Raw genomic sequence first — 13,835 nt, forward strand, 5'->3', positions numbered from 1 at the left:
GGCACCAGGATAGTTTAGGAGAGAAAGACCATCCCACAATAAGGTGCACCCAGTAGGGGCTGTGCCAGCCTCGCAGAGCCTGGAACAGACATGTGCGTGTGGCCCCTGCATTTGCATGTGGGGTGCAAGGGTAAGGCTGGGCGGGATCTCAACTTCACACTTCGACCTCCAAAGTGTGGCCACGGTTCACATGACCGTTGTCCTGAACTGTTCACCGTGAAACCCTTGACTTCTCACTTCACACAGGGTCTGGGGCTAGAGTGCTGCTTGGTAGAGCTTATCTGAGAAAATGAAAATAGCACATACAGCAGGACCCATTTTCAGAGTGGCGTCTCTACTACAGAAATACCGTGATAAGCTATTCACCTTTAGCTGAGAGTGAACACATTACAAGATACTGAAGAAGAGAAATACGTTCTAAAGCCTGTGCCTGGAAGTGAAGGAGGTTCCTACCATCACTAATTATCTGGCACATTTCTGGGAAACTAGGGAAGGTGAATTATAAATGGTGGGTCATCTTCCATTCCCCATTCCCAGATAAAATCAAGAGCCGACTCAGACAAAGCCCGGTACAGCTGGCAGGGCCTGGATAACCCCCTTCTTTTGGTACCCCTCCTCACCTTTCTATTGCAGATCACACAACGATGCCCAGATCAGAGACCTGCTGGCTTGGCCCATGTCCCAAAGCAAATGAAAACATCTCCCTATTCTGGACTTCCACCTAGAACTTTTTCCTAGACACGAAGATGCCTTCCTTCTGGATTTCTATACAACCTTACCTGCTAACCTGGTTCTGTTTATGTCATTTATGAAAACTTGGGTAATTCCTAGGTCAATTCTCTTTGCCAAACACAGGCAGTCACTATATAGTTAAAGAAGTTTTTCAACCTGTCAGTCCTGCCTAAAACTGGCCAAGCCCTCCACAATATATAACACCTCTCCCCCAACCCTGTTGTTTACCTGGCCTCATTTCTTACCTTTTGTTTAGGGTCATGGAAGGTGGAAGCGGGTGAGCCCAGCTATAGACCAGCTCAGCAGACATGTTCTAGAGGGGTGGAAGTGTTCTCTTTCTATGCTAATATAGTAGCACCCAGCCGCATGTGGTTACCAGCACTTGAAAGGTGGCTAGTGTGACAGAGGAACTGTATTTTTAACTTAATTCTATTGAATCTTAATGAATTTAAATTTAATTTTAAATAGATATATGGCTAGTGCCTACTATATTTAGACAATGCAGCTATAGACCATACAGGTAAAAATAGGGGCCCCAAGCACCACTGAGGCACATGAAAGGAGCTGGTTAATAATGAATCCCAGGGTCCTGCAAGGTCCTGCCTGCCACTGGCATAGATTTGAATCAAGTTTACCAAAAACCTCCCAGATGAGTATGTGGAGGACAGACTCTGGGAGGGAGGGACAGAATGTGGCTGTCTTTACAGAATACAATTGTGCCCCTGCCATTTTCGGAGCTAGAGAGATGATTTATGAATCAAATGGAAAGAACAATATTAGCCACATCCCCATCAACCAATGGGGAGTGGGGCATGCGCATGCCCACAAAGGAAAAGCCCTACTGAAGTTTCTGATAGGGAAGGACACTGGCACGGGGATCCTGAGCCACCTGCCTCAAGGGGGGAGGTCAGCCCAGTCCTCTGCACTATCTTTCACACATACTTTAGTGCTAAGCTAAGAAAGCGAAGGCATTCCTAAGTTAGGGAACTGTGGCACAACCTACTCCAGCAGTAGCACTGCCTAGTACCACTCTCCCCCCTAGTCTCAGGTCCTCTGTTTAACTGGAAGCTTGTGAGCAGGGGCTACATCCCATAACCCCGAACAGACAGTGCCTGGGAAAGCAGGCCCTCAGTTCACGTTTGGGAGGCAGGAGGGGAAAAGCCTTCAGAGCTCCCACTTGGCACACATGTTCCTGACCAGAGCTAGCCCCCAGCCCCATCCCTGTCCCCATAAGCAGTGAGAAAGTAAGTCAGCCAGTTCTAAGCCCTGAGTGCCACCAAGGCTTGGGACAGGCTCTTAAGGAAAGATGTTGGGTCAGGACTGCCTGCAGGGGTGGGGGTGGAGGTTCCTGCATGAGTCTAGTCCAGATTCCCACAAGGCCTCTGATACTCAGCTTTCTGTGGGACTTGCTGCTTCATCTGGGACTTCACTTGCCTGTCCTCCCCTGAAGACGTGAGGAGAGCACTGCTTCCCTATTTTTCCCTTCCTCAGGTAAAACTTCTTTCAGGAAGGTGGAATTTGATAAACTGTTAATACCCTTGAGGAAGAAGCCCTGGCAGGAATGACAAAAAAATAGCCCTACAATTTGCCCCTCTCCCACTTTTCTCCTTTAACCCTACAGAGGAACAGAGGCACAGAAGGCATGGTGGGGTATCTGGGCACAGAACGGATTGGCGGTGTTTTAAAAGCACAAGCAGAGGCAAGAGGCCTCTTAGATGCTGCTTGGGAGTGCGGCACTGCCAGCACTGGGACGTGTCCTAGCTCATGTCACCGGCGTCACACTGCTAGCGCACCGAGCAGGCGCACGGGGTTCTGCGGGGGCAACAGGTAGTTCTTAACAAATGTTGGAACTGGGAAAAACAAGGGCGAAGTATAATCAAGAAGCTTTAAATGTAGCAAATTCACGAGTATTTTTGAAAGATCTTTTTCAGTATTACTTTTATACATTCAACTACAAAAAAATTCACACTCAATTTTAGAATTGTCCATTAAAAATGGTTTGGGGGCAGTGAGCCTAAGCTCCACAATATTTGAATAAAGAAATGATTATTAAAAAATCAAGTATCAGTTTAGGAAGGAGAATCTGGAGGAACCAATCAAATCAAACTTGCAACATTAACGCTGTATCCATGTGGCCAAAGATGCAGACTAATGGCTCCATGAAAACTTCCCTTTAAAACTGGACAAAATTAACCACAGAAAGTTCTCTCTCTCTCTCTCTCTTTTTTTTTTTTGAAAGCTCTCTCTTCTTGAAGAGTACTCTTGGCGGGGATACTCTTAAAACTAAAAAAAAATTCCCATTCTAAAATATCTTTTTTTTTTAAAAAACCATAATTTATAAGCATCTGGATGCTAGTCTGAGAAAGAGCCTTAGATGAGACTTTATTAATCTGCATTTTTCGTAAGCCAAAAATATATTATTAGGGATTTTTAGTCCTATCAGATAAAGCATCATGAAGAAGCACGGTGGAGCTGGAGGCTTGCTGGGTTGGGACAGGAGTTCTGAAAACACCATGCCTGGTGGGCCTGTGCTCCTCCTGGGCCTTCACTGTCTCACTGGTAAAAGAAACAGGACTAAGCCCACAAGGAAATTCCTGAATCCTTTTTCACTGGAAAAATCTGTGGGTCCATGTTAGATTAAATTACATACAATGTCAACATCTCCAGAGCAGGGGGCAGCAAACTATGGCCCATTAGCCAAATCTGTGGGCTCTTCCCCTAGGCTGTCAAGCTGAGAATGGCTTATACATTTCTAAAGGTTGTAAAAACAAACACACCAAATACAAAAACAACTATGAGACACAGACCATATATGGCCCCCGAATCCTAAGATATTTACTATCTGATCCTTTATGGAGAAAGTTTGCTGACCTCATTCCCTTAGAGGATGGACATTAATGAGGAGCCCTTCTCTCCAGAGAAAAAGGTAGCCCAGAGAAGTCCACTGAGGACAGCACCAGGAAAGCAGGAACAGCACCTCCTGTGCTAATGGGGACTGGAGGCATTAGCGGGAGGCACCAAACCCAAAGCTGTGGCACAGGGGTGGGTTTCTAAGGCCACACAACAGGACTGGCAGGAGGTTCAGGCTAACGCTGCCGCATACAGGTCTGTGGGTTGTACACTGCGCAGCTCTCAGAGAGCGTGGTCTCCTGTGGGGCACTGGAGCATGCAATTTGCCTTGCTACAGAGCACCTCTGGTTCAGCCACCTGTGGTACCTTATAGTTGAACTTTGCACATAGTAACGTGAAATGACTTTGGGAAGGTTTTGTTAGAACTTTGAAGACCTTACGTGAATGTGTCCTCAACAAGTTACTGTGACGTTGTTCACCAGAGCTCTTATACCTGCTTGGTGGCCCCAGGCATTTGGTGGCTCTGGTCTTGGCCTTGGCCACTGGAGCAGTAGTGGTCATCTGAGATGGTGATCTGCTCATTCTCCTCAGCTTCCAGCTGACTCTGGTTGAAACGCAGGGAGCCTTTTAGAATGTCTTTGATCTAGTTTTCAAAAAGGAAGAAAATAAGTGACAAAGACGGATGAGTTTGTTTTGCAATACTAGCTAAACCTCTTAACATTTAAACTAGGCTTATCACTGACCATTTTTTTACTAGTATGGATATGAATATATTCCCTTAAGAAAGGAATAACAGAAAAAAAAAATTCAGCTCTATCAAAGCCATGGACTTACTAACGACCTAGGAAAATTTCAAAGTCTTGATGGCCAGGTTCTCGCAGGTGAGCCCTGGGTGTCACATCCTGGGCAGTTCTCTTGTAGCAGGAAGTACCATTGCTTACCTACCCAGCCCCACCGAACAGCCCTTAGCTATCAAAGCAGCTGCACCCTCGCTGAGCTGTTAAGAACACAGGCAGACATGTGAGAGCAGCACGTTCTTTTCATTAACATGTATGTTCCACACAGCCCTCCAAGTGTTGGGGAAACGTGGTCCTTGTGTGTCTGAGGCCTTTCAGGGGTGCGGGGATAGGGGGGTGATTATTACTTGTGCTCCAAGGACAGCATGGATTTAAGGATGAAGAACTGAACCTGCTGCGGGGCCACACAATACCAGCTCTGGGGGAGGAGCAAACAGAGTGGCTTTGGTAAGAGGAAGAAGCAAGGGTGGGGACAGAAAACTAGCTCGGGCTGCAAGCTTTTCAGACAGAATCGCTAGTAGGAGCAAGAAGTGTAAGGAGCTGGGGAGTCAGATGGGCTCCGCCCAGGCTACTGTATGCTGTGCCACAGCGTGTCCTGCCTGACAGGCACGAGAATGGCCAGTGGCTCTCAAAGTCAGATCAAAGAGACATACCTGTTTTAATCCTGCCAAAGAAACCAGAATTTGATCTTCTTTTTCCAAATTTTCTTGTAATATCACATCTTGAATATTTACTGAAAATAGAAGAATGACATTTTATAACTAATGCTCTGAGTGTAACTTATCGGCCAGCCACACCACAACTTGCTTGGAAATTTTCCCTTCCAATTCCATGGCAAGTATTTCACCAAAGGCGGCCTGCTCAGCTGCGGATGGGGTGGATGTGGAGGACAGCAGAGGGGAGCACTGAGCCCAGCATGTACAACCTTCCCACCAAGGTGACACAAACACATTCTTGCAATGACAGATGGGTCTTTACTTCCACTGGGAGACCCGGGCTCCTCCAGCTAACCTCTGCTGCGAATGGCCCAGAGCATGTAGCCAGCCCTTGGAGGAGGCGTTTCAGCTGTGCTTCCTACACCATCTCATGGTTCAGTGATGTTAACTCACCTCCCTCTCTGAAGACCAGGCTTCAGAGTTAATAAGGATACCATCTTTAAAGAGTTAAACAGTAAAGCATGTTGTCAGTTCAACAAAATGGTAAGAATAATGGGACAAACTCACGGAACTACAGGTGCCATCAGACAACAATGCCTAAGGAGTCAACCTGACATCACCTGGGGTCTTCATAGGAGCAACTTCTCTATGTCCTCAAGGAGGCTCACCCTTCCGGTGAGAAGTCCTCCTTCCAGGCCTGATCTGAGGGATCCAGCAAGTGAGCTGTGACCGCCAGGCTCACACGCAGTGGTCCTCCGTGCTCCCCCTCTGCACCTGAGGGAGGCACATAGCCCACTCAGGGGTGGGACCTAACAAGCTCGGATTCTCAGGGGAGCTCAGGGGGAGGAGGCAGAGCCCTCTTCCCACCCCAGGGCTGGGCAGGAGAATGCATTGGTGCGGGTTACTAAAACACACTTTAAAAAAGATACCTCTATGCACACCAATTGAATGATCTCTACAATAAGTATGCTTACCTTCCATTAACACCTGCTTTCTGATTTTGTGGCCTTAAAGCACACCTACGGGTGCCTGGGTGGCTCAGTGGGTTAAGCGTCTGCCTTCAGCTCGGGTCCTGACCCCGGAGTCCTGGGATCAAGCCCTGCATCAGGCTCCCTGCTCAGGCAGAAGTCTGCTTCTTCCTCTGCCTGTTGCTCTCCCTGCTTGTGCTCTCTCTCACTCTTGCTCTATCTCTGGGAGAAGAAATAAAAACTTCCTGCCCCATGCTTAGTCATTCACTCAGTAGAGCTGTCCCAGTCTCAACAGGGGACTCCACAGTTCCATGCCGGGCCCCCTTCAGCCACCAGAGTGATGTATCACTCCTGCTTGCTTACCCCCTGCCCTGCTGGTGACAGCGGCAGAGCTGGCCTACTGTTCTCTTGGCCTGCAGGCTCTGGGCCCGCGTCCGTGTAGACTGGCTCCTCCTCATCGTTCAACTCTGGTCCCTCCCATGTTGCCTCCTCAGAATGGCCTTCCTGCTCATCCAAACTAAGGGAGGCCAGGTCACCCTCTGGTCTCTGGTCTCTGTCTCGGCATCTCTGTTCCTATTTCACTGTTTCACTTGGTGCTTGTCACCAGCTGGCATTATCACACGCATCTGCTGGCTTGCATGTCTTCCATCTACCTCAACAGGATATAAGCTCCGAGACGTCTGGTTTAGGACTCTACTCTCAGCCCTTAAAATAAGACTTGCTGCATTTTAGATACACAGTTAAGTACTGACTGACTGAGCAAATGTGGCAAAACACTTTTGGAAGTTTCATTTCAAAATACTGCTATGCTAAATATTTCCAAAAGTATCTCAGTGAAGGAAAAGGCAAAGACTGATACCATCAACATGAGCCTGGCTGGACAGTTTGTCAGAATCTTCAACGACAGTAGGTCTCTAACCACACTGACAAGTCTTCTCACACACCATGGAAGAAAAACAGCAGCTCTGATTTACTCAGAAAACGTGACTGTAGTTTCTGGCTAATAATAAAGGCCTGCTTCAAAACAAGAAAGCAAGATGAATGGGAATGGAATAACAGATGTAATTAGAGAGGGAATGTTTTTGGTTTCCTTAAAAGCCTGTAACAATTTGTTCTCTCTCAACAAAAAAACAACACAGAATCCACTCAACAAGACATAAAGGACAGCCAACTGGAGGGGACTGACAAGAACCAGTTATGTAGGCCTTTCAGAGATTGAAAAGGTTGCTTTTGTTTTTGTGACAGCCGGGTTTTTAGGGCAGAGGTCTGAGGGTCTAAGGGCTGCCTGGGGCAGCATAGTAGTACACAGTAGCTGGCTAGTTCGTCGGGGCGCTGAGCTCTGCCCTCCTGAGATACAAGATGGGACAGATTTCCCAACTTCTGCTGTGTAAGCGGGGGCAGCAGGGGAAGAGCTCCTGGGCCCTGAAAGGATGCTCAGCTAATGGATGCAGGAACACCCCAATGTCTGGAAGAAGCATGGGGGTCTTCTTGGGTCCAAGGAGCGAATGGAGAGGAGACCACTGGAGGCCATACACAGCAAATCAGGGGGCCGGGCCAAGTGGGGGCCCGCTGCCCTGACTCTATCTGTAGCTCCTGCCTGCCCCTTTGATAGTCTGCTGTGCGACATATCCCAAATTGCTTGGCTCCTGCCTCCAGTTTAATGTGGGGCCCACGGTCAACAGCAACAAGGACCGAAGGCCTTTAGGATCATAGGCTAAGGCTAACAGGGAAGTCAGTCAGGGGCTCCAGTGGCCACCAAAGCCAGTAACTACACAGGGTAGATCTCTCCTCTGAGGCCAACAAAGACCAAGAGGGCACTCAGAGGCCGTTCCTCAAATACCAAAGAGACATATGAGCTGACTAGCCCTCTGACATCATCCTGGCAGGGAGAAGAGACAAAGTGAAGAAACCCTAAACTGTGGGCATTTGTTCATATGGAATGGTTAACTTGTAAGAGACCAGGCTGCCTTAAATTGGCAAGTTTAAGCCTTGGACTGCTGTAGGTGGGAATGGAACTTCAGAGTGAGATTTCTATGTACCCGATTTAAATATATTATTCAGGGGCCGCCTTGGTGGCTCAGTGTGTTAAGCCTCTACTTTCAGCTCAGGTCGTGATCTCAGGGTCCTGGGATTGAGCCCCACATCAGGCTCTCTGCTCAGCAGAGAGCCTGCTTCCTCTCTCCACCCCACCACTGCCTATCTCTGCCTACTTGTGATATCTCTCTGTCAAATAAATAAATAAAATCTTTAAATATATGATTCAGTATCCCACTAGGCAAGTACCAGTGTCTCCCTGAGATCTTACAAAATCATTGGCCACTTTGCCTGAAAATCCCAGGAAGCAAGTCACCCCAGTGTCCTCTTTTGGATGCCACAAACCCCTACTCGAGTAGTGGTGGCGATGAAGGTGGAAGATATGACTGTATTGGCAAGCTGGAACAAGAGAAGCCACTGTCTTTCGTGACAGGCCTAAGTGGGAGTAATGCTCCATGATCTAAAGTCACACTCTATCAGAGCATGAACAGCCAACAAGCTTAGAAGCTCACTGCTATACTGTTCCTGGGTCTACAGGTGGGGCCACCCCAGCTCCACCTTCCACTCCTTCCTCATCAACATGTCCCCGATCTCATTCAGGGCAGCATCACACGAACCTTCCCTTCACAGCCAAGGTTGGTCATGTGACAAAGCTCCGGCCAATGAGGTGTAAGAAAAGTCCCCAGATGGAACTTCTGGAAAGCTCCTCACTGGGTCTGATTTAGTTTGTGCCTTTTGGGCCTTTACACTTCCTACTTTTGCTACCTGAAATGCTGGCAGGTGCCCCACAAGTCATCTTGAGAGCATGTCGATGAGGATGCCAGCTTGAGGACTGTGGGCAGGAAACCAGAGGGAGCCTGGGCCACTGGGCACATCACGGAGCTGCTACCCTTGCTTGGACTGCCCACCTTCTGGCTTCTTTTAGTTATTAAACGAACACAAAACTTCCTGATTTGTTTATTCTACTACTTTTTGGGTTTATGTTTGTGTCCAAATTTCCCTTTTTTAATAAGGATACCAGTCACTGTATTAACTAAGTATGACCTTGTCCCAACTTGATTATATTTGTAAAGACCCTATTCGCAAATAAGGTCACATTCATAAGTTCCAGATGCACATGAAATGGCAAAGGTGGGGGGTGGGTGAGGAGAGAACACTATTTGACCCAGTATAGCAGCCAAACTGCCTCACTGTTCACAGGATATAGACCATCAACTCCTCTAACGAAAGGGGACTGAGACAGACCCACCAATTCTCTCCTGCATGCAGAGTCCGATCTCAAGTTCCAGGCCACTTCCGGCCTGCTGTACAATGTGGCTGGCCAAGAGTATATCCAGGGAGGGAGAAGTGCCCAGAGCCTCAGTATCCTCAGTGGTAGACCCTTACCCAGAATTCTTTAGCCTTATTTTTAAGACAAGATCAAAGATCACCTTTCAGAATCTGATGGAAACCAGGACCTTCTATCCCCAAAACCCACATTATCTATATAATGTTCATTTACTCTTAAGGACAAATCTCTGTTATAATCAACTAAGCTGCCTAGTCTCATTTTAAGAAATCCAGAATAAAGAAATCAAATTAAAACAAAAGGGTACTTGTGGAGGCTATTAAATGTTATGAATATAAGAATTCTGATTTTACTAACAAAGCATTGGTCATATAAATTCTTCGCCTAATCAGTTCAACTATATATTCATTTAAGGCAGCATTTATGAACATTCTACTAATATATAAGTTCTCAGTAACAAATTTACTGCTTTAAGCTGCACCTTCATGTAAAAACAGAAAAACATAGTGATGTTTTTTCTTGCCTTTAAACATTAAACACAGAAATTGAAATGTTTAAATTTCCAGTGCAATGCACATTTTTTCTTATAGCAAAAGCAGGATAAATTATGAGATAAAGGCTCTTTTTGTTTCTGAGTAGAAAGAAGATTATGTTCTTTATAATCTTCTATTTAAGTTTTATATATTGTAGATGCTACAGCACTGAAACTAAAGGGGGAAAATCTCACAGAACTACTTCTGTGGAAATTACACAAAAATCTCATCAACATAACAGTTCCATTGTGACTCCACTGTTTCTAAAGAAGTGTCAATGCCACGGAAATAGATCTCTGCCTCTAAGAGTAATGGCAATGGCACACAAACTGGTTTTCACAATTTCTTGAAAATCTTTTTTCTCTAATGCTAGAATAAGTGTTTTATTTGAATGGCTGGAACAAAAGGTAATATAAGCCCATATTCATTAAGAAGGGAAGCAGACATGAGATCAAAGCAGAACTAGCATCTATCTGTAGTAGAGGTCAATTTAGCTTCCTATGCCTGAGAGTAATACCAGATCCTTCCTCCAAGATAAAGGCAAATAAAAGGTAAGTTAAAAGGTAAACAAACAATGAAGAATCAATAAATTAGCACAGTACCTCACCCACTACAGCAGCTCAGGACTCAGTATCTTTCATTCTGCCATGGCGACATTACCTTATTTGATATCCCAATGACCATTCTCAATGAGAACCATCATCCCATTACAGAAAAGGGAGCCAAGCTCAATAATCCCCAGTGTGTCATCTGAAGTCTCCTGACAGGTAGACTAGGACTAGATTCCAGCTCATCTGGACTCCTGAGCTCCCCAACACTTACTCACACAGCACTGATGGAGGGCCAGAGAGAGACATGAAGAGGCACAGGAGGGGGTCTTACCACTGACTGACTGCCTACTGATGCCAGTGCCCTTTCTTTGGTGGTGGAACTGACCTAAGTGAAGTCAGTCAGTATGACAGGAAGTCACCTACATGCAAAACAGATGGCTCTATCATTTCTACCAGAACTTTCCAGAGCACTGGCACTAGCATCAAACAGCTTGAACGTTGATGACCTTGGGCAGAGATCTGTGTATCAATAAACAGGGGGCACTAAACTAAATAGGGGGCAATACCTATCTTACAGGGTTTCTGGAGAGATTCGATGGGATAATCAAAGTGGTCCACTTCTAGCATGCTGCTCACTATTTCTATTATTGGTTAGTATGGTGCCCCCCCACCAACCGCCCTTTCTCATTACCTCAAATATCCAGATAAATGGATTCTGCTCTTTGAGGTTATCTCATCTCTGACATTTAGTTACCTTGACCTCAGACAGTCTCATAAAAGGGAATGTCCCAGACTTTAAAGAGGAAACATGCAGGCTGTTACAAAATGGAGGGGTCTCATGGAGGGTTGACCTAGGGTCACGTGTGATCAGAATGGTAGTAGCTGAAGAGGTGGCTATGAGTCAAGGAGTGGGGGCAGACCTGTAATTTGTCACTAGTAGCTTTGGCAGCACTGTTGACAAAGGAATTTGTGCTCACAGTGTGTATGCCATGGTTGGGAGATCTTGGGAGAAGACAGATTGAGTAGAGACTGTGGGTGGCAAATTCATTCTTTAATAGATTGTGTGCATTTGTGTGTCTCTGCAAATGCCATTCCCCTTATAGAAGACCCTCCTAGCCTCCTTCCAACACCACTCCCTTTGCTTCCAAGTCGACCTTAAAACTGTGTTCAAGCATTGGCTTCCTATTAACAGTCTTCCCTCTGAAAGCATCTGGTTGTTTGACTCTCTTCCTCCACCATCTTTTGCTCTTGGAACTGTATTCACACATGAGGTTCAAAAATTAAAGTCTCCTGACTCTTTCTCAAATAAATAAATAAATAAATAAATAAATAAATAAATAAATATCTTTAAAAAGGGGGAGGCAACTGGGTGGCTCAGTCAGTTAAGTATTCAACTCTTGGTTTTTGGCTCAAGGTCATGATCTCATGGGTCAGGGGATCGAGCCTCACCTCTGGCTGGGGCTAGGCTGAGCATAGAGACTGCTTAAGACTCTCTCCCTCCTCCTCCCTGCACTCTCTTTCTCTCAGATAAATAAAATCTTAAAAAAAAAAAAAAAAGATTCAAGTCTCCTGAAACTTCACAGTTCAATGTGGTAAATTGTGGACTCAACATCTTTGGTTTCAAATGTGGTACCCTCAATCTACTTCTCCTAGAACCTCTTCTTATACCCGAGAGCAGGTACTCAGTAAATACTGGCTGAATGCAAACAAAGCAGGGCTTTCCCACCAGCAACAGGGCGGATTATTACATCCTGAGTAATTGATGCAAGTGAGATATTTCTCAGGTGAAGAAGTAAGAGATATTAACATGCTCAACCAGATCTCTGACTGAGAAGTGATAGCAGCAGATAAAGGGAAATAACTTTCACTGATGATTTCTCAAGAGCCACGTATTGAGTTGGGCACTTTATGCTCAGTATTTTCTTAAAAAGCAAAAGCAGATCACACAGAAAATATAACCAAGGGTCCTATTTTGCCTCCAGCTGCCAGAATGACTGAAGGCCCTAAGCTCAGCACTGGGGAAGGGAAGGAGCATTTAGTTAAGAAAATCCAAGGGCAGGACTAAGCAAACACGTGTTTTACACTTAAGATTAGTTTTTGTTAATAATGTATTATAAGTTAATTAAAAAAAGATTAGTTTTTGTTGTCAATTAATAATTCTCTTAAGTAAAACTGAGTGTGCTTAGCAGAATTAGACATCTTTACTTATCTCTGGCATTTAGCACCTTACTCTCTTAGGATTTACCACCCTGCCAGCCAGGGAGTGTCATAGAAGCATGACTCCTCACAAAAAAAATCTATTATATTCATGATATAGCTGAGGGTCAACCAGAAAGAAAGGCTTTACGTATATTTTTAAATGCAAACAGTCTCCAAGCTCCAGTAATGCTAGATGCCTTTGCCAGAAGACGTACTTCTAAAAACAGAAGAAGAAACACAGGTAGGGCCTTACTAAAAGGAAATACCCAGCATTTTGCTATTAGACTGACTCATTTGGAAGCAATGAGAATAGGAGGGCAGTTGGAGTTAGACTGACCTAAAATCACATCAGTCAGTCAAATAAGATCCTGTGAACTGGTTTAAGATGGATATAATTTTTTTTGTGAATTTTAGGCAATAAAGGCTTTGCTGATAGGATGGTCTAGTGAAAGGTAAGTGCTGCTACTCAGCTGGTATTTAAACATGGCCCAAGGCAGTGAACATTAGCCTTCTTATTTGGGTTTCACCTTCCCCTATGCACAAGCTCTATGCTTAGCATGGGATGCTTATGGGTGGCCACGAAATCCTTGAGCTTTCAAGCAAGCCTGTTTCCACAAGAGGGGTTGAACAAGTCTTTTGTCTACTGGGTCATTTGCTGGAGAGGGCCTGGACTGGAGGGCATGGAAAGGCAGCCTGATATGGAAGGCTGAGAACACACTATACAGCCTGACCATTTGAGAAAGAGGAAGGACTTGGAAATTATGTTTTAAAAAAGAGAGGGAGAGCTATTCAGTATGAGTTCCTCCTGTGGAAGAGCATGTGGGAACATGGGACACAGCCAGAAAGGGGGCATAAATGATGGAAGATGGACAGTCTCTACCAAGGCCATGGGATCAGAGCTGTGGTATCTTCACCCAGGAAAGGATAAGACAGTGTCTAGTTTGCTGAGTTTTTCTAAATAGGCATAAGGTTGGTAGAAGGGAGATGCTGACCAGCTGTTTCAAGTCTTCTTGGTGGGGGGTAGGAAAAGCCTTCTACTACTAGAATAGAACAAGTTCAAAGCGGCTGAAAGCAGAACTGAATTTCAGATGATTGAAGGCTCCACCAGAATAGCAGGGGAGGTTGTGTGCTGTCTGCCCACAGAACTCAGCTGCACGTGTGCCTGAAGTGTGGAGTTAGGAATACATTAATAGGATTATGAATATATTCATTTAGTTCTACCCACAT

The 13,835-nt window shown here is 45.5% G+C and overlaps 1 protein-coding gene across 15 annotated transcripts in view; it reads right to left on the bottom strand.

The window, feature by feature from the left end:
- TBC1D5 (TBC1 domain family member 5) overlaps nt 1–13,835 on the bottom strand; it is a 546,098-nt gene that overhangs the window by 5,352 nt on the left and 526,911 nt on the right. For all 15 annotated transcript variants that reach the window (XM_082684967.1, XM_082684972.1, XM_082684966.1 and 12 more), the window contains 2 exons: nt 5,033–5,112; nt 4,076–4,225 (listed from right to left, as the gene is read on the bottom strand). In XM_082684967.1, coding sequence (XP_082541093.1) covers nt 4,076–4,225; nt 5,033–5,112 — 230 coding nt within the window. The remainder of the gene's footprint in view (nt 1–4,075; nt 4,226–5,032; nt 5,113–13,835) is intronic.

This window comes from Mustela nivalis (assembly GCF_964662115.1).
Source record: "Mustela nivalis genome assembly, chromosome: 1".
In the NCBI taxonomy this organism is placed as follows: Eukaryota; Metazoa; Chordata; class Mammalia; order Carnivora; family Mustelidae; genus Mustela; species Mustela nivalis.